Source organism: Bombina bombina, chromosome 5 (assembly GCF_027579735.1).
Source record: "Bombina bombina isolate aBomBom1 chromosome 5, aBomBom1.pri, whole genome shotgun sequence".
Lineage (NCBI taxonomy): Eukaryota > Metazoa > Chordata > Amphibia > Anura > Bombinatoridae > Bombina > Bombina bombina.
Window position 1 is genome coordinate 1,084,826,768 of NC_069503.1, and position 25,277 is coordinate 1,084,852,044.

At 43.0% G+C, this 25,277-nt stretch overlaps 1 protein-coding gene across 4 annotated transcripts in view; it reads left to right on the plus strand.

Moving 5' to 3' along the window:
• The window catches only part of PHF20L1 (PHD finger protein 20 like 1), a 584,626-nt gene that overhangs the window by 398,416 nt on the left and 160,933 nt on the right, over positions 1-25,277 (plus strand). For all 4 annotated transcript variants that reach the window (XM_053715368.1, XM_053715369.1, XM_053715370.1 and 1 more), the window contains one exon: positions 6,865-7,046. In XM_053715368.1, coding sequence (XP_053571343.1) covers positions 6,865-7,046 — 182 coding nt within the window. The remainder of the gene's footprint in view (positions 1-6,864; positions 7,047-25,277) is intronic.

Consider the following 25,277-nt stretch of genomic DNA (forward strand, 5'->3'; position numbering starts at 1 on the left):
GTTTGACCTAGCTACTGCTCCAAGAATGGGGGCTCTTCTAGCTGTTGCCAGAACTCAGGGTATTGCAGTAGCCCCGTACTTGGATGATATTCTGATGCAATCACGTCTTGCAGAAGAATTCTCAGAGTCCCTTCTCAGTCTTCTTCGATCACATGGATGGAAGATAAACTTGGAAAAGAGTTCTCTTATCCCAAGTACCAGGGTGGAAATCCTGGGTACTATATTAGACTCCATATCCATAAGAATATTTATAACAGACCAGAGACATTGCAAGTTAACTTCGGCATGTCTTGCCCTCCGGACCTCCTTGAGTCCCTCTGTGGCTCAGTGTATGGAGGTGATTAGTCTCATGGTGTCCTGCATGGCCATCATTCCTTTTGCCAGGTTCCGTCTCAGTCCTTTACAACTGTGCATGCTGAGGCAGTGGAATGACGATCATTCAGATCTGTCTCAACAGATTGTATTAGACAGCCGGTCGAGAAAAACGCTCTCTTGGTGGCTCTGTCCAGATCATCTCTCTCGAGGGAGATGCTTCTTAAGACCATCCTGGGAGATTATGACTACGGACGAAAGCCTATTCGAATGGTGAGCTGTTTGGGGTGCCAGGAAAAGGCACAGGGATTGTGGACTCCTGATCAGTATTTTGGAACTACAGGCAATCTTCAAGGCCTTGAAGGCTTGGCCACTTCTGGGTTTGTCCCAGTTTATCAGATTCTAATCAGACAATATAACCTCAGGGGCTTACATCAACCATCAGGGGGGAACGAGAAGTTCCTTGGTGATGAAGGAAGCATCTCCGATTCTGGAGTGGGCGGAGGCCCACAGCTGTTCGCTGTCAGTGATCCACATTCCGGGTGTGGACAACTGGGAGGCTGATTTTCTCAGTTGGCAATTCCAGGGGAATGGTCTCTCCATCCCGAGGTGTTTGCAGAAATATGCAGCAAGTGGGGGACGCCGGAGATAGATCTCATGGCGTCCTCCATTACCGCTTCTTCCTCGAGTGGTGGCCCGCATCAAGCAGGAGCGAGTATCAGTAATCCTGATTGCTCCATCGTGGCCACGAAGTACGTGGTTCGCTGATCTAGTGGGGATGTCCTCATCTCCTCTGTGGAAGTTACCTTGTCGCAGAGACCTGCTGATACAAGGTCCATTTGTTCATCAAGATCTAGATTCTCTGAGACTGACTGCGTGGAGATTGAACGCTTAGTCTTAGCCAAGAGAGGTTTCTCTGAGAGTGCCATTGATACTCTTATTCAAGCTCATAAACCAGTTACTCGGCGTATCTACCACAAGATGTGGAGGACCTACTTATTCTGTTGTGAAGAGCGTGGTTTTTCCTGGCACAGAGTTAAGGTTGCCAGGATCTTATCTTTTCTCTAGGAGGGGCTGGAGAAGGGCCTATCTGCCAGTTCCCTACAGGGACAGATTTCGGCCCTGTCAGTTTTATTGCACAAGAGACTGGCTGAGCTTCCACACGTGCAGTCCTTTGTTAAGGCTCTGATTAGGATCAGACCTGTGTTTAGATCTGGGGCTCCTCCTTGGAGTCTAAATCTTGTTCTTCGGGTTTTGCAACAATTTCCGTTTGAGCCTCTGCATTTAGTTGACATTAAATTGTTATCTTGGAAGGTTCTCTTTTTATTGGCTATTGCCTCTGCGCACAGAGTTTCTGAGATCTCTGCTTTGCAATGCGAGCCCCCTTATCTGCTTTTTCATGCAGATAAGGCAGTTGTACGTACTTAATTAGGTTTTCTTCCTAAGGTTGTGTCAGATCGCATCATCAATCAGGAGGTTGTGGTTCCTTTCTTGTGTCCTACCTAATCCTCCATCGATGGAACACTTCACAATTTGGATGTGGTTCACACCTTGAAGTTCTATCTTCAGGCTACTAAGGAGTTTAGACAATCTTCCTCTTTGTTGTCTATTCGGGGAAGTGTAAGGGGCAGAAGGCTACTTCGACTTCCCTATCTTTTTGGTACAAGACAGTGGGACATCATCCTCCTGAGAGGATAATGGCTCATTCCACTAGAGCAGTGGCTTCCTTTTGGGCCTTTAAGAACGAGGCCTCTATGGATCAGATTCGTAAGGCGGCTACCTGGTCCTCCTAACATAATTTTTCCAAAAAATTTAAGTTTGATGTTTTTGCTTCGGCTGAAGCAGCTTTTGGGAGAAAAGTTTTGCAAGTTATGGTGCCCTCAGAATAGGATCTGCATCTTCCTTTTTGTTGCCTCCCGTTATTCATTCAGTGTCCTCTGGAGCTTGGGTATAGTTTTCCTAACAGTAAGGAATGAAGCCGTGGACTTTCCCTATTTTAGGTAAGAAAACATAATTCATGCTTACCAGATAAATTCTTTCCTTCTGGATAGGGAGAGTCCATGCCCCCCCCCTCTGTTTTTTCTCGTCTATGGGTGGTCTCCTATTATTCATTTTATTCTTCTGGCACCATTTATACCCTAATGTTTCTCCTTCTTTTCCTTTTTCCCTCGGCAGAATGACTGGGATAATGAGGAAGTGGGAGGGATATTTAAGCCTTTGGCTGGGGTGTCTTTGCGTCGTCCTGGTGGCCAGGTATTGTATTTCCCAACAGTAAGGAATGAAGCCGTGGACTCTCCCTATCCGGAAGGAAAGGAATTTATCTGGTTAGCATAATTTATGTTTTTCTCTCTCTATCGTAATAAATCTCTGTGTATGTATCGTTCAGATTAGTCATTTTTTTTTATGTAACGTTTTGGTTCCTAACTTCCCTTGTTTGCACTGCATTGTTTTTATTTTATTTTTACAAATGTGACAATAGATGAGTTTTTGTGAGTGTAACAACATTTGAAACAACTAGTGGAAACTGTGGGGTACAGTGTTGTTACGGTTGCCTCCAGGCTGGCTGGAAGTTGGACCGTAGAAAAGGATGCTCCTAGCGCTCACCAAATCATCAGCACCGTAGTCAGCAATCCCTGTAGTGATATAAGCTGTATCCTACAAACATGAGTCAAAGCTGCAAGTTAGAGGGTCAAAATAGGTCTGATGTGCTGGAGCACCCAGCCTGCTTTTTATTGAGGTTACATGCAAACAGGACACTCTCAGGGGGAGGCATAAAATCCCCCATCACACATTTGATATTAGATAGAGAGACACTCCCTTTGACAGGCCACAACATTACTTCAGCAGATAACAAGTTACACACAATAAAACAATGCAGTCCACCTTATCACTAGCAGTCTAATTAGACAATGGTAAGGTTTATCACTAAACCTAATTAGAGCTGATCCCAGCAAACTTGTATTTAGAATTGAACAAAATTAACTCTTAATGGTACACAATGAAACTGAACCAAGTGGGAGAAAGCCAGGGACAAGTCACTTCACAGGTCTGGGGACATAGTCTCAAAGGGGCATTGTTCACCAAAGTCACAATATGTCCCCAGACGGTTCCCAAAGGGCCACACACACCCAACAAAAGTTAACATGCTCTCAGGGGCACAATCCTCCAGGGGCCACAGTCATGAGGAAGGAGGCTGGCAAATAGGCCTCTCCAAAATCCAGGGAAGCAGGGCAATTTTCCATTTAAAGGGCCAGTCACAAATAGCAGCCTGCAACATATCTCCCCTTTTGGAGGGAGACTAACCAGGCACCTGACCTTCTGTCGGTCAGTGCCTAAGTTAGTCTCGTAACCCACCCACAAACAAACACCAGCAGCAAAGTAGCCCCCCCACAATAAGTAGCACTGGCCTGCAGGTTCCAGGCTGTAGGATGAAAGTGTAGCATCCTCGGCCCTCCCGGCGCAGCTGGGCAAATAGCTGGTGGCACTTGGGGGGCAGAGGCCAGCGGCACTCTGCCCCGGTGCCAGCGCTTCCGCTGGGGTGAGGGGCCTGCAGGCCAGCCCTGTAACAAGGGGGTCTGTAGGGCAGAGGCCAGCAGCGCTCTGTCCCAATACCAGCTCTTCTGCTGGGGGCATTGGGGCATAGTCCTGCCCGGTGGCAAAGGGAACGTGGGGGTCAGTGGGGGTTAACATCCAAGTTAGGAGTTAGCTGGAGAATGGAGACTGGGCTCCCAATCCACTGCATCTCACTCTGCTGATGGGGGACAGGAGCAACTGTCTCTGCCCCCTGTGCTGTAAGTGCAGAGACCACGGTCCCATCTGCACGGGTGTGGGCTTACTGTCTCCCCCTGGTGCGTTAAGCTGCCGCTGGGGAGAGGGGGTTACAAGCTCCTCTCCCATACATACTTCCAGCCGCTGGGGAATGGAGTCTGGGCTCCCAATTCCCTGCATATTCCTCTGCTGCTGGGGGACAGGACCAACTGTCTCTGCCCCCTGTAACTCAGCCTGCCGCTGGGGAATGGAGTCTGGGCTCCCAATTCCCTGCAATTCACTCTGCTGCTGGGGGATAGGACCAACTGTCTCTGCCCCCTGTAAGCCAGCCTGCCGCTGGGGAATGGAGTCTGGGCTCCCAATTCCCTGTAATTCACTCTGCTGCTGGGAGACAGGACCAACTGTCTCTGCCCCCTGTGCTGTAAGTGCAGAGACCACGGTCCCATCTGCACGGTTGTGGGGCTTACTGTCTCCCCCTGGTGCGTTAAGCTGCCGCTGGGGAGAGGGGGTAACAAGCTCCTCTCCCATACATACTTCCAGCCGCTGGGGAATGGAGTCTGGGCTCCCAATTCCCTGCATATTCCTCTGCTGCTGGGGGGACAGGACCAACTGTCTCTGCCCCCTGTAACTCAGCCTGCCGCTGGGGAATGGAGTCTGGGCTCCCAATTCCCTGCAATTCACTCTGCTGCTGGGGGACAGGACCAACTGTCTCTGCCCCCTGTAACTCAGCCTGCCGCTGGGGAATGGAGTCTGGGCTCCCAATTCCCTGTATATTCCTCTGCTGCTGGGGGACAGGACCAACTGTCTCTGCCCCCTGTAACTCATTTTCTCGCTGGAGAGCAGGTGTCCATACCCCCAAACTCCACAGTTGGCGCTCAAAGGCTCGTGCCGCTTCGTTCTCAGTAGCCAATTTTCGGATGATTCGACTGACTACCTCCTGCGCAGGGTCTGGACCATATCGGACTAGCCTCATCTTTACCTCTGGAACGAAATCAGCGCCCTCATAGCGATGGATCAGGTTGAGGTGCTCTTCACAGGGTTCTGACCAGTGTCTTGTCAGCTCCATGCTGCTGTAGGTAGGGACGCTGCGCAGTGGCTAGCGTTGCCCTCAATAACTCTCCTACGATACCAGTGCTGTTGGGGTGCTGCTCCTTGCGCTAGGACGCCATCCCACCGCTGCTGCCAAATGTTACAGTTGCCTCCAGGCTGGCTGGAAGTTGGACCGTAGAAAAGGATGCTCCTAGCTCTCACCAAATCATCAGCACCGTAGTCAGCAATCCCTGTAGTGATATAAGCTGTATCCTACAAACATGAGTCAAAGCTGCAAGTTAGAGGGTCAAAATAGGTCTGATGTGCTGGAGCACACAGCCTGCTTTTTATTGAGGTTACATGCAAACAGGACACTCTCAGGGGGAGGCATAAAATCCCCCATCACACATTTGATATTAGATAGAGAGACACTCCCTTTGACAGGCCACAACATTACTTCAGCAGATAACAAGTTACACACAATAAAACAATGCAGTCCACCTTATCACTAGCAGTCTGATTAGACAATGGTAAGGTTTATCACTAAACCTAATTAGAGCTGATCCCAGCAAACTTGTATTTAGAATTGAACAAAATGAACTCTTAATGGCACACAATGAAACTGAACCAAGTGGGAGAAAGCCAGGGACAAGTCACTTCACAGGTCTGGGGACATAGTCTCAAAGGGGCATTGTTCACCAAAGTCACAATATGTCCCCAGACGGTTCCCAAAGGGCCACACACACCCAACAAAAGTTAACATGCTCTCAGGGGCACAATCCTCCAGGGGCCACAGCCATGAGGAAGGAGGCTGGCAAATAGGCCTCTCCAAAATCCAGGGAAGCAGGGCAATTTTCCATTTAAAGGGCCAGTCACAAATAGCAGCCTGCAACAAGTGTTTATCAATAAATATTTGTTTTTGTGTGCTTTTTCCAAAATGTTTATATGCATATGTGCTTGTAAAAGTTTTGTATAGATTTGTACCTTAATAATCATAAAACTTCAGTTTCCTTTCCATAACAGCAGTTTACTATATGAAACTGCCATGTACTAGAATTGGATGAACACTTTCTGCATTAGCATCATTCTATGAGAATTTTAGTTTAGAAGGAGCTACAAGCATTCAGATACCTCTATTATCTGGCTGTAATCTGTAGGCGTAAGCTCCAAGTAATAATGTTGTCTGTGTAGCCCAGAGAATGTGAGGGACCCAGTAAATATGTTGTCTGTGTTGAATCTTGAAGATATGCAGTTATAGTTAGAAGCTTCTACTTCATTGAACACAAGGGGAGGGACAAGACTATAGATGAGTGATTGCGATACAAGTATGGTCTGAGCCATCTATATGTAATAACAGCAGTTTGTTTTATTATATTCATTAAACCTATTTTGTGGACTCAAATGTCCTTTTTGTTAGCTTAGGGTAAGAACAAGAACAACACAATAGCACAATTATAAAATGTTTTTTTATTTTTCACTTTTATGTATTGAAATTAATTATCATGACGGCGAAGAAAAGAATTGCGTTCTGAAGTACATCCATCCTTTTGTCAAGGCAGTCTATACAGGCTGTCTTTTTTATTTATAAAGTTAACAGCTGTCTTGTCTTATTTGCCTGTTGTTTCAGCAATGAGTAAGAAAAGCAGGGTGTGGCATTTTTCTATGATTTTCTGGGCATTTCTAACAAAAAATATCAGAAAACACATTACATTGGTCTGGGGTATGTATTTATATAATGTGGTTTTGTTTTACTAGATCTTTCTGATATGGAGATCCTCGATGACTCTTCCACTGAAAGTTTGATTTTTAGCGGTGATGAGTATAATCAAGACTTTGATTCAACTAATTTTGAGGAGTCACAGGATGAAGAGGTAGCTATAAACGAGGTAGTCCGTTGTGTGTGTGAAATGGATGAAGAAAACGGCTTCATGATTCAGGTGAGAGCAAATAAATAGTCATTCCTCTTTCCAACTACAATTGATAAAGTTTCAATACTCAAATCAAACTCTGTAAAAAAAAAGAGGAGGGCAACAATTAGATTTAAAGGGAATGTAAGTTTGTTTCTTTCATGCAAGCGGTAAGAGTCCACGATCCATTACTCCTGGGAATTACTCTTCTCTATCACTAGGAGGAAGCAAAGATTTCATAACCACAAGACGTCTCCCACCTCACCCATACCTCAGTCTTTACTTTGCCTCTGCTGGAGCTGGTTGAGGAATGAATTAGTGCATTCTTATTCATCCTCGACTAGGCGCACTAAATCTTTGGATGTACTGTTAATGTCTCCTGCTTTGTTTTGCAGTTTGGCTTAGCACACGGTGTACCCGTGAGTTTATTTAAAAAAACTACTTAGGAGAGGGTAAGTGATTTCCATTCCTCAAGAGCTTTGTCATTTTCTATAATGTAGCAGTGTGATTTTGTCTTTCAGGTTGGGAAGCTGTTTGGGGGTCTCTGACAGCACAGGGGGTTTGGGATCCTCAGGAGGCGAGGTTACCTATCAATATTCTAGAACTCAATTTCCAGGGCCCTTCAAGCTTGGCCTCTGTTGAAAAGGCAGTCTCATCTTTGTTTCCAGACAAATAATGTCACAGCAGCAGCTTATGTCAACCATCAGGGGGGAACTCACAGTTCCTTGGCTATGATGGAGGTATCTCGCATTCTCTCTTGGGCAGAAGTCATGTCTTGTCTAATCTCTGAGATTCACATCACAGGAGTGAACAATTGGGTGGCAGACTTTCTCAGTCGTCAGTCTCTATATCCAGGGAAGTGGTCTCTTCATCAGAATGCGTTTAATAAGATTGTGGATCTTTGAGGTCTACCGGAGATAGACCTGATGGCCTCTCATTTGAACAACAAACTTCCCAAGTACTTTGAGAGATCCAGGGATCCTCAGACAGATGTAGTGGATGCTTTAGTACGTCCTTGTTCAATTCAGCCTGCTTATCTGCTGCATCCTCTGGTTCTGCTTTCTAGAGAAATTTAAGATTAAGTTGGAGAAGATGGCTGAGCATCATGGGAAACATAGTTCCAAAACCTCTGGAGAGCCAAGTTTGAGGATGTCTGCTTTAATGTGTATTTAAAGGGACAGTAATTTCAAGATTAAACTTTCATGATTCGGATAAGGCATGCAATTTTTAAACAAGTTTCCGATTTACTTTTATCATCAAATTTGCTTTGTTCTCTTAGCATTCTTTGTTGAAGACTAAACCTATGTGGGCTCATAGGTTGATTTCTAAGCCCTTGATGGCCACTTCTTATGCATTTTATTAGCAAAGATAGTGCTAGTTCATGTGTGCGATATACATAACCCTGTGCTCACTTCTGTGGAGTTATGCACGAGTCAGCACTAATTTTCTGAAAGGAAATTATGTTAAAAGCACAGAGATAAGGAGGCAGTCTGCAGTGGCATCAAAAGTGTATTAGTATAACACTGTGGGTTATGCAAACTGGGGTATTGGTAATATAGAGATGATCTATCTTTTAAAACAATAAAAAATGCAAATGTCCCTTTAACCCCGTAAGGACCTCAGCACTTTTCCATTTTCTGACCGTTTTGGACCAGGGCTATTTTTACATTTTTGCAGTGTTTGTGTTTAGCTGTAATTTTCCTCTTACTCATTTACTGTACCCACACATAATATATACCGTTTTTTTTTCTCGCCATTAAATGGACTTTCTAAAGATACCATTATTTTCATCAAAACTTATAATTTACTGTAAAAACAATTATAAAACAATTATAAAATATGATGGAAATAAACACACTTTTTCTAACTTTGACCCCCAAAATCTGTTACACATCTACAACCACCAAAAAAACAACCAAAATAAATAGTTTCTAAATTTTGTCCTGAGTTTACATGTTTTTTTCGTTTTTTTTCAAGTTATAGGGCAATAAATACAAGTAGCACTTTGCTATTTCCAAACCACTTTTTTTCAAAATTAGCGATAGTTACGTTGTAACACTGATATCTGTCAGGAATCCCTGAATATCCCTTGGCATGTATATATATATATTTTTTTTTATTAGACAACCCAAAGTATTGATCTAGGCCCATTTTCGTATATTTCATGCCACCATTTCACGGCCAAATGCGATAAAATAAAAAAAAAAATGTTCACTTTTTCACAAACTTTAGGTTTCTCACTGAAATGATTTACAAACAGCTTGTGCAATTATGGCACACATGGTTGTAAATGCTTCTCTAGGATCCCCTAGCAGACATTATGGCTTTGGCATTGTTTTTTGGTAATTAGAAGGCCGCTAAATGCTGCTGCGCACCACACTTGTATTATGCCCAGCAGTGAAGGGGTTAATTTTAGCTTTAGTGTAGAGATCAGCCTCCCACCTGACACATCCCACCCGCTGAACCCTCCCTGACCCCCCTCAACAGCTCTCTTCTTTCCCCCCATCTCACAATTGTCACCGTTATCTTAAGTACTGGCAGAAAGTCTGCCAGTACTAAAATAAAAAGCATTTTTTTTCTTTTTTCATTCAATTGAATCTGCAGTGTTGAATCCCCTCTTAGCCCCCAACCTACTTATATCCCCCATACAGCTCTCTAAACCCACCCCCCTCTACCTTTGTACCACCATCTTTGGTACTGGCAGCTTTCTGCCAGTATCGAGTTTGGCCCCAAAAATGTCTGTTTTTTTTTTTTTTGTTTTTTTTAATAGGATATTTTCTGTAGTGTAGCTGCCCCTCCTCAACATCCTACCTCCCTCCCCTCCCAGATCCCCTGCCAAACAGCCAATATGTTCCCACCTAGCCATCAATGCAAAAAACTTTGGCCACATAAATCTTTCTTTCGCCGCATGCGCTACCACCCCCCCCCCCCACCCCGGGCACTTCCGCCTATTGAGGAGAAACACTCCACAACCGGATTAGGATGCCGGTACATCGATGGGCCTCCCATCTGCAGCTCCCACCCACCAATGATCGGCACCATCAATGCCCGATGCCTCAATGCTCTCTGCATCGGTGGCTACAAAAAGGGATTACAGTGATTCCTCAATAGCAAGGCATCACTGCAACCCATCCAAAGCTTGAAACCCCTGAGGACGTACAAGGTACGTCCTTGGTCACTAAATGACATTTTCTTTCATGTAATTAGCAAGAGTCCATGAGCTAGTGACGTATGGGATATACATTCCTACCAGGAGGGGCAAAGTTTCCCAAACCTCAAAATGCCTATAAATACACCCCTCACCACACCCACAATTCAGTTTTACAAACTTTGCCTCCTATGGAGGTGGTGAAGTAAGTTTGTGCTAGATTCTACGTTGATATGCGCTTCGCAGCAGGTTGGAGCCCGGTTTTCCTCTCAGCGTGCAGTGAATGTCAGAGGGATGTGAAGAGAGTATTGCCTATTTGAATTCAATGGTTTCCTTCTACGGGATCTATTTCATAGGTTCTCTGTTATCGGTCGTAGAGATTCATCTCTTACCTCCCTTTTCAGATCGACAATATACTCTTATATACCATTACCTCTACTGATTCTCGTTTCAGTACTGGTTTGGCTTTCTACTACATGTAGATGAGTGTCCTGGGGTAAGTAAGTCTTATTTTCTGTGACACTCTAAGCTATGGTTGGGCACTTTTATATAAAGTTCTAAATATATGTATTCAAACATTTATTTGCCTTGACTCAGGATGTTCAACGTTCCTTATTTCAGACAGTCAGTTTCATATTTGGGATAATGCATATGAATAAATCATTTTTTTCTTACCTTAAAAATTTGACTTTTCCCTGTGGGCTGTTAGGCTCGCGGGGGCTGAAAATGCTTCATTTTATTGCGTCATTCTTGGCGCTGACTTTTTTGGCGCAAATTTTTTTTTCTGTTTCCGGTGTCATACGTGTCGCGGGAAGTTGCGTCATTTTTGACGTTCTTTTGCGCCAAAAGTGTCGGCGTTCCGGATGTGGCGTCATTTTTGGCGCCAAAAGCATTTAGGCGCCAAATAATGTGGGCGTCTTTTTTGGCGCTAAAAAAATATGGGCGTCACTATTGTCTCCACATTATTTAAGTCTCATTATTTTTGTGCTTCTGGTTGCTAGAAGCTTATTCACTGGCATTTTTTTCCCATACCTGAAACTGTCATTTAAGGAATTTGATCAATTTTGCTTTATATGTTGTTTTTTCTATTACATATTGCAAGATGTCCCACGTTGAAGCTGAGTCAGAAGATACTTCTGGAAAATCGCTGCCTGGTGCTGGAGCTACCAAAGCTAAGTGTATCTGCTGTAAACTTTTGGTATCTGTTCCTCCAGCTGTTGTTTGTACTGTTTGTCATGACAAACTTGCTAATGCAGATAATATTTCCTTTAGTACTGTTACATTACCTGTTGCTGTTCCGTCAACATCTAGTATTCAGAGTGTTCCTGATAACATAAGAGATTTTGTTTCTAAATCCATTAAGAAGGCTATGTCTGTTATTCCTCCTTCTAGTAAACGTAAAAAGTCTTTTAAAACTTCTCATTTTTCAGATGAATTTTTAAATGAACATCATCATTCTGATACTGATATTTGTTCTTCTGATTCAGAGGATTCTGTCTCAGAGGTTGATGCTGATAAATCTTCATATTTATTTAAAATGGAATTTATTCGTTCTTTACTTAAAGAAGTCCTAATTGCATTAGAAATTGAGGATTCTAGTCCTCTTGATACTAAATCTAAACGTTTAGATAAGGTTTTTAAATCCTGTAGTTATTCCAGAAGTATTTCCTGTCCCTGGTGCTATTTCTGAAGTAATTTCCAGGGAATGGAATAATTTGGGTAATTCTTTTACTCCTTCTAAACGTTTTAAGCAATTATATCCTGTGCCATCTGACAGATTAGAATTTTGGGACAAAATCCCTAAGGTTGATGGGGCTGTCTCTACTCTTGCTAAGCGTACTACTATTCCTACGGCAGATGGTACTTCCTTTAAGGATCCTTTAGATAGGAAAATTGAATCCTTTCTAAGAAAAGCTTACTTGTGTTCAGGTAATCTTCTTAGACCTGCTATATCTTTAGCAGATGTTGCTGCAGCTTCAACTTTTTGGTTAGAAGCTTTAGCGCAACAAGTAACAGATCATAATTCTCATAGCATTATTATTCTTCTACAACATGCTAATAATTTTATTTGTGATGCCATCTTTGATATCATTAGAGTTGATGTCAGGTATATGTCTCTAGCTATCTTAGCTAGAAGAGCTTTATGGCTTAAAACTTGGAATGCTGATATGTCTTCTAAGTCTACTCTGCTTTCCCTTTCTTTCCAGGGTAATAAATTATTTGGTTCTCAGTTGAATTCTATTATCTCAACTGTTACTGGAGGGAAAGGAACTTTTTTACCATAGGATAAAAAATCTAAAGGTAAATTTAGGTCTAATAATCGTTTTCGTTCCTTTCGTCACAACAAGGAACAAAAGCCTGATCCTTCATCCTCAGGAGCGGTATCAGTTTGGAAACCATCTCCACTCTGGAATAAATCCAAGCCTTTTAGAAAACCAAAGCCAGCTCCCAAGTCCACATGAAGGTGCGGCCCTCATTCCAGCTCAGCTGGTAGGGGGCAGATTACGTTTTTTCAAAGAAATTTGGTTCAATTCCGTTCACAATCTCTGGATTCAGTACATTGTTTCAGAAGGGTACAGAATTGGCTTCAAGATAAGGCCTCCTGCAAAGAGATTTTTTCTTTCCCGTGTCCCAGTAAACCTAGCGAAGGCTCAAGCATTTCTGAAATGTGTTTCAGATCTAGAGTTGGCTGGAGTAATTATGCCAGTTCTGGAACAGGGGCTGGGGTTTTATTCAAATCTCTTCATTGTACCAAAGAAGGAGAATTCCTTCAGACCAGTTCTGGATCTAAAAATATTGAATCGTTATGTAAGGATACCAACATTCAAGATGGTAACTATAAGGACTATCCTGCCTTTTGTTCAGCAAGAGCATTATATGTCCACAATAAATTTACAGGATGCATATCTGCATATTCCGATTCATCCAGATCACTTTCAGTTTCTGAGATTCTCTTTCCTAGACAAGCATTACCAGTTTGTGGCTCTACCGTTTGGCCTAGCTACAGCTCCAAGAATTTTTACAAAGGTTCTCGGTGCCCTTCTGTCTGTAATCAGAGAACAGGGTATTGTGGTATTTCCTTATTTGGACGATATCTTGGTACTTGCTCAGTCTTCACATTTAGCAGAATCTCATACGAATCGACTTGTGTTGTTTCTTCAAGATCATGGTTGGAGGATCAATTTACCAAAAAGTTCATTGATTCCTCAGACAAGGGTAACCTTTTTAGGTTTCAAGATAGATTCAGTGTCCATGACTCTGTCACTAACCGACAAGAGACGTCTAAAATTGATATCAGCTTGTCGAAACCTTCAGTCACAATCATTCCCTTCGGTAGCTTTATGCATGGAAATTCTAGGTCTTATGACTGCAGCATCGGACGCGATCCCCTTTGCTCATTTTCACATGCGACCTCTTCAGCTCTGTATGCTGAACCAGTGGTGCAGGGATTACACAAAGATATCTCAATTAATATCTTTAACACCGATTGTACGACACTCTCTGATGTGGTGGACAGATCACCATCGTTTAGTTCAGGGGGCTTCTTTTGTTCTTCCCACCTGGACTGTAATTTCAACAGATGCAAGTCTGACAGGTTGGGGAGCTGTTTGGGGGTCTCTGACAGCACAAGGGGTTTTTGAATCTCAGGAGGTGAGATTACCGATCAATATTTTGGAACTCCGTGCAATTTTCAGAGATCTTCAGTCATGGCCTCTTCTAAAGAGAGAATCGTTCATTTGTTTTCAGACAGACAATGTCACAACTGTGGCATACATCAATCATCAAGGAGGGACTCACAGTCCTCTGGCTATGAAGGAAGTATCTCGAATTCTGGTATGGGCGGAATCCAGCTCCTGTCTAGTTTCTGCGGTTCATATCCCAGGTATAGACAATTGGGAAGCGGATTATCTAAGCCGCCAAACGTTACATCCGGGCGAATGGTCTCTTCACCCAGAGGTATTTCTTCAGATTGTTCAAATGTGGGGACTTCCAGAAATAGATCTGATGGCCTCTCATCTAAACAAGAAACTTCCCAGGTATCTGTCCAGATCCAGGGATCCTCAAGCGGAAGCAGTGGATGCATTGTCACTTCCTTGGAAGTATCATCCTGCCTTTATCTTTCCACCTCTAGTTCTTCTTCCAAGAGTAATCTCCAAGATTCTGAAGGAATGCTCGTTTGTTCTGCTGGTAGCTCCAGCATGGCCTCACAGGTTTTGGTATGCGGATCTGGTCCGGATGGCCTCTTGCCAACCGTGGACTCTTCCGTTAAGACCAGACCTTTTGTCGCAAGGTCCTTTTTTCCATCAGGATCTCAAATCCTTAAATTTAAAGGTATGGAGATTGAACGCTTGATTCTTAGTCAAAGAGGTTTCTCTGACTGTGATTAATACTATGTTACAGGCTCGTAAATCTGTATCTAGGGAGATATATTATAGAGTCTGGAAGACTTATATTTCTTGGTGTCTTTCTCATCATTTTTCCTGGCATTCTTTTAGAATTCCGCGAATTTTACAGTTTCTTCAGGATGGTTTGGATAAAGGTTTGTCTGCAAGTTCCTTGAAAGGACAAATCTCTGCTCTTTCTGTTCTTTTTCACAGAAAGATTGCTAATCTTCCTGATATTCATTGTTTTGTACAAGCTTTGGTTCGTATAAAACCTGTCATTATGTCAATTTCTCCTCCTTGGAGTTTGAATTTGGTTCTGGGGGCTCTTCAAGCTCCTCCGTTTGATCCTATGCATTCATTGGACATCAAATTACTTTCTTGGAAAGTTTTGTTCCTTTTGGCCATCTCTTCTGCCAGACGAGTTTCTGAATTATCTGCTCTTTCTTGTGAGTCTCCTTTTCTGATTTTTCATCAGGATAAGGCGGTGTTGCGAACTTCTTTTAAATTTTTACCTAAAGTTGTGAATTCTAACAACATTAGTAGAGAAATTGTGGTTCCTTCATTGTGTCCTAATCTTAAGAATTCTAAGGAGAGATCATTGCATTCTTTGGATGTAGTTAGAGCTTTGAAATATTATGTTGAAGCTACTAAGAATTTCCGAAAGACTTCTAGTCTATTTGTTATCTTTTCCGGTTCTAGGAAAGGTCAGAAGGCCTCTGCCATTTCTTTGGCATCTTGGTTGAAATCTTTAATTCATCATGCTTATGTCGAGTCGGGTAAAACTCTGCCTCAAAGGATTACAGCTCATTCTACTAGGTCAGTTTCTACTTCCTGGGCGTTTAGGAATGATGCTTCGGTTGATCAGATTTGCAAAGCAGCAACTTGGTCTTCTTTGCATACTTTTACTAAATTCTACCATTTTGATGTGTTTTCTTCTTCTGAAGCTGTTTTTGGTAGAAAAGTACTTAAGGCAGCTGTTTCAGTTTGAATCTTCTGCTTATAATTTCAGTTTTTTTCATTTAATCTTTATTTTGGGTGTGGATTATTTTTCATCGGAATTGGCTGTCTTTATTTTATCCCTCCCTCTCTAGTGACTCTTGCTTGGAAAGATCCACATCTTGGGTAGTCATTATCCCATACGTCACTAGCTCATGGACTCTTGCTAATTACATGAAAGGAAACATAATTTATGTAAGAACTTACCTGATAAATTCATTTCTTTCATATTGGCAAGAGTCCATGAGGCCCACCCTTTTTTGTGGTGGTTATGATTTTTTTGTATAAAGCACAATTATTTCAATTCCTTATTTTTTATGCTTTCGCACTTTTTTCTTATCACCCCACTTCTTGGCTATTCGTTAAACTGATTTGTGGGTGTGGTGAGGGGTGTATTTATAGGCATTTTGAGGTTTGGGAAACTTTGCCCCTCCTGGTAGGAATGTATATCCCATACGTCACTAGCTCATGGACTCTTGCTAATATGAAAGAAATGAATTTATCAGGTAAGTTCTTACATAAATTATGTTTTTAAAACTTCTAATTTTTCAGATGAAATTTTAAATGACCGTCATCATTCTGATTTGTCTGTTTCTGATGAGGATTTTTCTGGTTCAGAGGATTCTGTCTCAGATATTGACACTGATAAATCTTCATATTTATTTAAGATGGAATTTATTTGCTCTTTACTTAAAGAAGTTTTAATCGCTTTAGAGATGGAGGAATCTAGTCCTCTTGATACTAAATCTACTAAGCGTTTAAATTCGGTTTTTAAACCTCCTATGGTTATTCCAGAAGTTTTTCCTGTCCCTGATGCTATTTCTGAAGTAATTTCTAGGGATTGGAATAATATGGGTACTTCATTAACTCCTTCTCAAAGGTTTAAGAAATTGTATCCTGTGCCATCTGACAGATTAGAGTTTTGGGACAAAATCCCTAAAGTTGATGGGACTATCTCTACTCTTGCTAAACGTACTACTATTCCTACGGCAGATAGTACTTCCTTTAAGGCTTTAGATAGGAAGATTGAATTCTTTCTAAGGAAAGCTTATTTATGTTCAGGTAATCTTCTTAGGCCTGCTATTTCTTTGGCTGATGTTGCTGCCGCTTCCACTTTTTGGTTGGAGGCTTTAGCACAAGTATCAGACCATAATACTCATAGCATTGTTAAACTCCTTCAACATGCTAATAACTTTATTTGTTATGCCATCTTTGATATAATTAGAGTTGATGTCAGGTATATGTCTTTAGCTATTTTAGCTAGAAGAGCTTTATGGCTTAAAACTTGGAATGCAGATATGTCTTCTAAGTCAACTTTGCTTTCCCTTTCTTTCCAAGGTAATAAATTATTTGGTTCCCAGTTGGATTCTATTATTTCAACTGTTACTGGGGGGAAAGGAACTTTTTTGCCTCAGGACAAAAAATCTAAAGGTAAATACAGGGCTGCTAATCGTTTTCGTTCCTTTCATCAGAATAAGGAACAGAAGCCTGACCCTTCCCCTAAAGGAACGGTTTCTGTTTGGAAACCTTCTCCAATCTGGAATAAAACCAAGCCTTTTAGAAAGTCAAAACCAGCTCCCAAGTCCACATGAAGGTGCGGCCCTCATTACAGCACAGCTGGTAGGGGGCAGGTTACGATTTTTCAAAGACATTTGGATCAATTCGATTCACAGTCTTTGGATTCAGAACATTGTTTCACAAGGGTACAGAATAGGTTTCAAGGTAAGGCCGCCTGCGAAGAGATTTTTTTCTCTCTCGCATTCCAATAAACCCAGTGAAGGCTCAGGCTTTTCTGAAATGTGTTTCAGATCTAGAGTTGGCTGGAGTAATTGTGCCAGTTCCAGTTCTGGAACAGGGGCTGGGGTTTTACTCAAATCTATTCATTGTACCAAAGAAGGAGAATTCCTTCAGACCAGTTCTGGATCTAAAGATATTGAATCGTTATGTAAGAATACCAACATTCAAAATGGTAACTATAAGGACTATTCTGCCTTTTGTTCAGCAAGGGCATTATATGTCCACAATAGATTTACAGGATGCATATCTTCATATTCCGATTCATCCAGATCACTTTCAGTTTCTGAGATTCTCTTTTCTAGACAAGCATTTCCAGTTTGTGGCCCTTCCGTTTGGCCTAGCAACAGCTCCAAGGATCTTTTCAAAGGTTCTCGGTGCCCTTCTCTCTGTAATCAGAGAACAGGGTATTGCGGTATTTCCTTATTTGGACGATATCTTGGTACTTGCTCAGTCTTTACATTCTGCAGAATCTCACACAAATCAACTTGTGTTGTTTCTTCAAAGACATGGTTGGAGGATCAATTTACCAAAGAGTTCGTTGATTCCTCAGACAAAGGTAACCTTTTTGGGTTTTCAAATAGATTCAGTGTCCATGACCTTGTCTCTAACAGGAAAGAGACGTCTGAAATTGGTTTCAGCCTGTCGAAACCTTCAGTCTCAATCATTCCCTTCGGTAGCTTTGTGCATGGAAATTCTAGGTCTCATGACTGCTGCATCGGACGCGATCCCCTTTGCTCGTTTTCACATGCGACCTCTTCAGCTTTGTATGCTGAACCAAAGGTGCAGGGATTATACAAAGATATCACAATTAATATCCTTAAATCCCAATGTACGACACTCTCTGACGTGGTGGATAGATCACCATCATTTAGTCCAAGGGGCTTCTTTTGTTCGTCCAACCTGGACTGTGATCTCAACAGATGCGAGTCTGTCAGGTTGGGGAGCTGTATGGGGATCTCTGACAGCGCAGGGAGTTTGGGAATCTCAGGAGGCGAGATTACCAATCAACATTTTGGAACTCCGTGCGATTTTCAGAGCTCTTCAGTTCTGGCCTCTTCTGAAGAGAGAATCGTTTATTTGTTTTCAGACAGACAATGTCACAACCGTGGCATATGTCAATCATCAAGGTGGGACTCACAGTCCTCAGGCTATGAAAGAAGTATCTCGGATACTTGTATGGGCAGAATCCAGCTCCTGTCTAATCTCTGCGGTTCACATCCCAGGTGTAGACAATTGGGAAGCGAATTATCTCAGTCGCCAGACGTTACATCCGGGCGAATGGTCCCTTCACCCAGAGGTATTTCTTCAGATTGTTCAAATCTGGGGACTTCCAGAAATAGATCTGATGGCCTCTCATCTAAACAAGAAACTTCCCAGGTATCTGTCCAGATCCAGGGACCCTCAGGCGGAGGCAGTGGACGCGTTGTCGCTCCCTTGGAATTATCATCCTGCCTATATCTTTCCGCCTCTAGTTCTTCTTCCAAAAGTGATTTCCAAAATTCTAATGGAACGATCGTTTGTGCTGCTGGTGGCTCCAGCATGGCCTCACAGGTTTTGGTATGCGGATCTCATTCGGATGGCCAGTTGCCAACCTTGGACTCTTCCGTTAAGACCAGACCTTCTATCAACGGTACCAACAGGATACCAAGGGTTAACACCAGGGAACAATGTCCTGCATAGGGAATCAGCAATTCACAACCCAGCCAGTTTTCAGGTTTAAAACAGAATGTCATTTATTAAAAGGCTATGCCTAGTATTTATGCAGGTCTGACCCCCCCCCAGATGGGGGGGTTGAAAGAATATTGTACATTAGATAAAAGGGGAAGACGCCCTTTTATGAAACAATAGAATTACAGTACTTAAATACTTTAAACACAAGACACTCTTGGCTCTTCTTATCACTTAGGCGTTTTCTCTCTGAAGGTGATCAAACAATGGAATTCTCATCACTAACTAAATTATGGCTGGAGCCAGCAACTTGTATTTAGAAAATTAGCTTCTTAAAGCTAAACACAGTTAACTCCTTCAGTCCTGACAGAAGGGTCTGTCACATCTACATAGCACACAATACAGCATATAGACAACCTTTCTTACATTATAGTCCAGAAGTGGCTAGGTTTGCCACAATGCTCCCCCAGAACCAAGCCGGCATACACAGTCTGATCCCAACGGATCGGCTTGGGGATGTCCGGGAATCACTCACAGATCACTTTTCAAGTTCAGTTTGTCTGGACAACCCGTCGGCGTTACCGTTTTGTTTCCCTGGGCGGTAATGGATGGTAAAGTCGAAGGGCTGCAGCGCCAAACTCCAGCGCAGCAGCCTGGCATTGTCCCCGGCCACACGGTTCAGCCACACCAACGGGTTGTGATCTGTGAGTAAGGAAAAAGGTTGTCCATACAGGTACCGCTGCAACTTTTTGAGGGCCCTGATTAAAATATAAAAGGTAACAGCAACTTGTAAGTAAACCAACCTAGGTTGTAGCTCCCCAAATAGGGCTTCAGCTACCGTCTCTGCATGGATGTTGGAGAGAGTAATGGCCTCGGGGTACCTAGTGGCGTAGTCCACCACGGTTAAAATGTACCTCTTCCCGAAGGGACTGGGCTTGGGTAGTCACAGGGTCAATATCAGCGGGACCCATGGGAGCATAGGCAGAAACAAGGGGGGCCAAGTCATTTCCAAGGAGAACATCAGCAGGTAAGTCCTTCTTGACCCCCACATTCACAGGTCTAGCGCCCACTCCCCAATCCAAATGTACCCTGGCAACAGGTAGGCGGAACACAGTGCCCCCTGCTACCCTCACAGCCACAGTGTCTCCAGTGTGCTGTTTCTCAGACACCAAGTTCTCTTGAAGCAAGGTCATGGTAGCACCAGTATCCCGTAGACCACTGACCTCCTTCCCATTCACTTTAACCCGTTGCCGGTTATTCCGGTGGGCAGCTTGCACGGGGTCGGCTTCATGTAGGCTGCCCCATCATTCTGGCGCCTCTACGTAGCGGGCCGCAGGCTGAGGATTATGTGGGATTCCGCCGGCGGGTCTTCTCCAGGACTGTGCTTGGTTCGCTGCGTTTAGGGGACACTCTGGTCTTTTGTGCCCTAGTTGCTTACATCCAAAGCACCGAATAGGTTGTGAGTAGCCCCGCGAATGGAACCGGGCTCTCTGAGGGTAGTTCGTGGCCGGAGGCCGTGTGGTATAGCGGTGCGCCGGGGGTTGGTAACTGGCAGCTGCTGGGGTGACTGGGGGTCTGTACTCCACTCTAGCAGTGGGCAATCGGTATACTGCTCCCCCTGCCCCTCGTACTGCCACGGATCCGCCAGTGGGTGCTGTATCCGGCACCAAATGGGGAGCTATCAGGGTTAAAGTAGCTCCCGAATCCCGAAGTCCCTGGACCGACATCACCTCATGCAGAATTCCCAGGGGTTCCTCGGCTTGGGTGCTCAACAACTCATGAGCGGCTGGCTCCGTTTGGTAATGGTGAGCAGCCGCCCTTGGGGCCAGGTTCTGTCTGACCTGGTTCCAAGCTTGTCTGCTCCGAATTTGGGTGCACTCACGTGCCATATGTCCCCACTGCTTGCAGGTGTGGCATTGTATATTCGCCCGTCCGTTGTATCGTGAGGGGGGTGGTGGATTCCCTGGGGCTGGGCGAAAAGGTGCCGCTGTGGGGGTGTTAGGCTGTAGTCCATGGTGCCTCCTGGCATCAAAATGCTGGTCTGCTAATCTGGCTGCTTCGGTTAAGGTGAGGGGTTTTCGATCTCTCACCCATTCTTGGGCTTCTGGGGACAAGCCGTTAAAGAATTGCTCCAACAGCATCAGTTGTCGCAATTCTTCCATGGTGGTAGCTTGGCTGGCCTGTATCCACCCTTGAGATGCTTGATCCAGCTTGTGGGCCCACTCTGCATGGGAATCTCTTTCTGGCTTGCGCAGGCCTCTAAACTTGCGCCGGTATGCCTCTGGGGTAATGGCATATCTTTCCAAGATCGCTCTCTTCACTTTAGTGTAATCCTTGCTGTCCTCCCTGGGTACAGCGCGATATGCTTCCGCTGCCCTACCGGCTAGCTTGCCTGCTAGCACCGGCACCCATACGGACTGCTCCAAATCATGTAACTCGCACAGTCTCTCAAAATCCTGTAAATACCCATCGATCTCATCCTTCTCCTCACAAAACATTTTAAATGCATGGTATGGGATTTTGGGTCTTACTGGGTTGCTGAGTGCGTCCAAAATGGATTCTGCTCGGGAGGATGCATTCCGCGGACTGTGTGCCATCACGTACTCCTGCACATCTGCCATTACCACGGATAGCATATCCCGTGGTACAGGTTGGGGTAAAAATTCCAGCCTGGTCCTCATTTCCCTCTGGTATAGGGTCTCCTCCATGGCTTCTGGAGGCGTAGCGCTGCGAGCTCTGTCTCCCTCCATCAGCTCGGCAATTAATATAGTCTTGGGTTTGCTGCTGCCTATCTTTCCCCTGGCTTCTAGCAGTTCCTTTAACGTTTGTCTCTTTAGCTTAGAATAATCCATCTCCATTCACTTCGGTCCCTGGTACTCCTTCCATCTTAGTCAGTATTGTAGTAATCCAACTCTTCCTGAGGTTACTGCCTTGTGTAGTTGCTCTTCTGGGCGATAAGGTTCATTCCGTCGCTTGCCACCAATTGTAACGGTACCAACAGGATACCAAGGGTTAACACCAGGGAACAATGTCCTGCATAGTGAATGAGCAATTCACAACCCAGCCAGTTTTCAGGTTTAAAACAGAATGTCATTTATTAAAAGGCTATGCCTAGTATTTATGCAGGTCTGACCCCCCCCCCCCCCAGATGGCGGGGGGTTGAAAGAATATTGTACATTAGATAAAAGGGGAAGACGCCCTTTTATGAAACAATAGAATTACAGTACTTAAATACTTTAAACACAAGACACTCTTGGCTCTTCTTATCACTTAGGCGTTTTCTCTCTGAAGGTGATCAAACAATGGAATTCTCATCACTAACTAAATTATGGCTGGAGCCAGCAACTTGTATTTAGAAAATTAGCTTCTTAAAGCTAAACACAGTTAACTCCTTCAGTCCTGACAGAAGGGTCTGTCACATCTACATAGCACACAATACAGCATATAGACAACCTTTCTTACATTATAGTCCAGAAGTGGCTAGGTTTGCCACATATCTCAAGGCCCTTTTTTCCATCAGGATCTCAAATCATTAAATTTGAAGGTATGGAAATTGAAAGCTTGATTCTTAGTCATAGAGGTTTCTCTGACTCAGTAATTAATACTATGTTACAGGCTCGTAAATCTGTGTCTAAGAAGATTTATTATCGAGTCTGGAAGACTTACATTTCTTGGTGTTCTTCTCATAAATTCTCCTGGCATTCTTTCAGAATTCCTAGAATTTTACAGTTTCTTCAGGATGGTTTGGATAAAGGTTTGTCTGCAAGTTCCTTGAAAGGACAAATCTCTGCTCTTTCTGTTATTTTTCACAGAAAGATTGCTTATCTTCCTGATATTCATTGTTTTGTACAGGCTTTGGTTCATATCAAACCTGTCATTAAGTCAATCTCTCCTCCTTGGAGTCTTAATTTGGTTCTGAGGGCTTTACAAGCTCCTCCGTTTGAACCTATGCATTCTCTGGACATTAAATTACTTTCTTGGAAAGTTCTGTTCCTTTTGGCCATCTCTTCTGCTAGAAGAGTTTCTGAGTTATCTGCTCTTTCTTGTGAATCTCCTTTTCTGATTTTTCATCAGGATAAGGCAGTGTTGCGGACTTCATTTAAATTTTTACCTAAGGTTGTGAATTCTAACAACATTAGTAGAGAAATTGTTGTTCCTTCATTGTGTCCTAATCCTAAGAATTCAAAGGAGAGATCTTTACATTCTTTGGATGTAGTAAGAGCTTTGAAATATTATGTTGAAGCTACTAAAGATTTTAGAAAGACTTCTAGTCTATTTGTTATCTTTTCTGGGTCCAGAAAAGGTCAGAAGGCCTCCGCCATTTTTTTGGCGTCTTGGTTAAAGTATTTGATTCATCATGCTTATGTAGAGTCTGGTAAATCCCTGCCTCAAAGAATTACGGCTCATTCTACTAGGTCAGTTTCTACTTCCTGGGCGTTTAGGAATGAAGCTTCTGTTGATCAGATTTGCAAAGCAGCAACTTGGTCTTCTTTGCATACTTTTATTAAATTCTACCATTTTGATGTGTTTTCTTCTTCTGAAGCAGTTTTTGGTAGAAAAGTACTTCAGGCAGCTGTTTCAGTTTGATTCTTCTGCTTATAATTTCAGTTTTTTTCATTATTGAGATTAAAACTTTTGTTTTGGGTTGTGGATTAATTTTATTTTTCAGCGGAATTGGCTGTCTTTATTTTATCCCTCCCTCTCTAGTGACTCTTGCGTGGAAGTTCCACATCTTGGGTATTTATTATCCTATACGTCACTAGCTCATGGACTCTTGCTAATTACATGAAAGAAAACATAATTTATGTAAGAACTTATTGATAAATTCATTTCTTTCATATTGGCAAGAGTCCATGAGGCCCACCCTTTTTTGTGGTGGTTATGATTTTTTTTGTATAAAGCACAATTATTCCAATTCCTTATTTTGATGCTTTCGCTCCTTTCTTATCACCCCACTTCTTGGCTATTCGTTAAACTGAATTGTGGGTGTGGTGAGGGGTGTATTTATAGGCATTTTGAGGTTTGGGAAACTTTGCCCCTCCTGGTAGGAATGTATATCCCATACGTCACTAGCTCATGGACTCTTGCTAATATGAAAGAAATGAATTTATCAGGTAAGTTCTTACATAAATTATGTTTTTTTGTAGGACGTACCCAATACGTCTTTGGTCCTTAAGGGGTTAATAAAACTATATTTCTTTAATAAAGGTATTGAGAGACTCCTGGCCACTAGGAGGGACAGATCCCAAAACTCCAAGAGCCCTTAAAGAAGGAAGGTGCTCCAGGTCTTTGTGAGAAAGGTGTTAAGACCGATTTGAGGCCCAGTTTCAACTTTAGAAGGCTACTGTCTGGACATATGGATGTCTTTGGAGTATGGGTTGTAGCACAAGAACACCCCTATGGGAGTTAGTCAGAGACCTGCCACAGGTGTCTCAGGTACCAGTCACTAGCCTCCTGCTGTTGATTCAACATTATACTATATATATATATATATATATATATATATATATATTTCTCTTAAGTGTATCCAGTCCACGGATCATCCATTACTTGTGGGATATTCTCCTTCCCAACAGGAAGTTGCTAGAGGATCACCCACATATATAGCTCCTCCCCTCACTGCCATATCCAGTCATTCTCTTGCAACTCTTAACAAAGATGGACGTAGTAAGAGGAGAGTGGTGTATTATAGTTAGTTTTTTAACTTCAATCAAAAGTTTGTTATTTTTAAATGGTACCGGAGTGTACTGTTTCATCTCAGGCAGCATTAGAAGAAGAATCTGCCTGTGATTTCTATGATCTTAGCAGAAGTGACTAAGATCCACTGCCGTTCTCACATATTTTGAGGAGTGAGGTAACTTCAGAGGGGGAATGGCGTGCAGGTTTTCCTGCAATAAGGTATGTGCAATTAATATATTTCTAGGTATGGAATTTGCTAGAAAAATGCTGCTGATAGCGGATTAATGTAAGTTAAACCTTAAATGCAGTGATAGTGACTGGTATCAGGCGATACATACTCTTATAAAAGTGTAATATAAAACATTTGCTGGCATGTTAATCGTTTTTATATATGTTTGGTGAAAAAACTTATTGGGGCCTAGTTTTTTTCCACATGGCTGGTTTGATTTTTGCCTAGAAACAGTTCCTGAAGCTTTCCACTGTTGCAATATGAGTGGGAAGGGCCTATTTTAGTGCTTTTCTGTGCAGATAAAAATACTGACAGAGACATTCAGCTTCCCTCTGTATGATACAGGACATCTCTGAAGG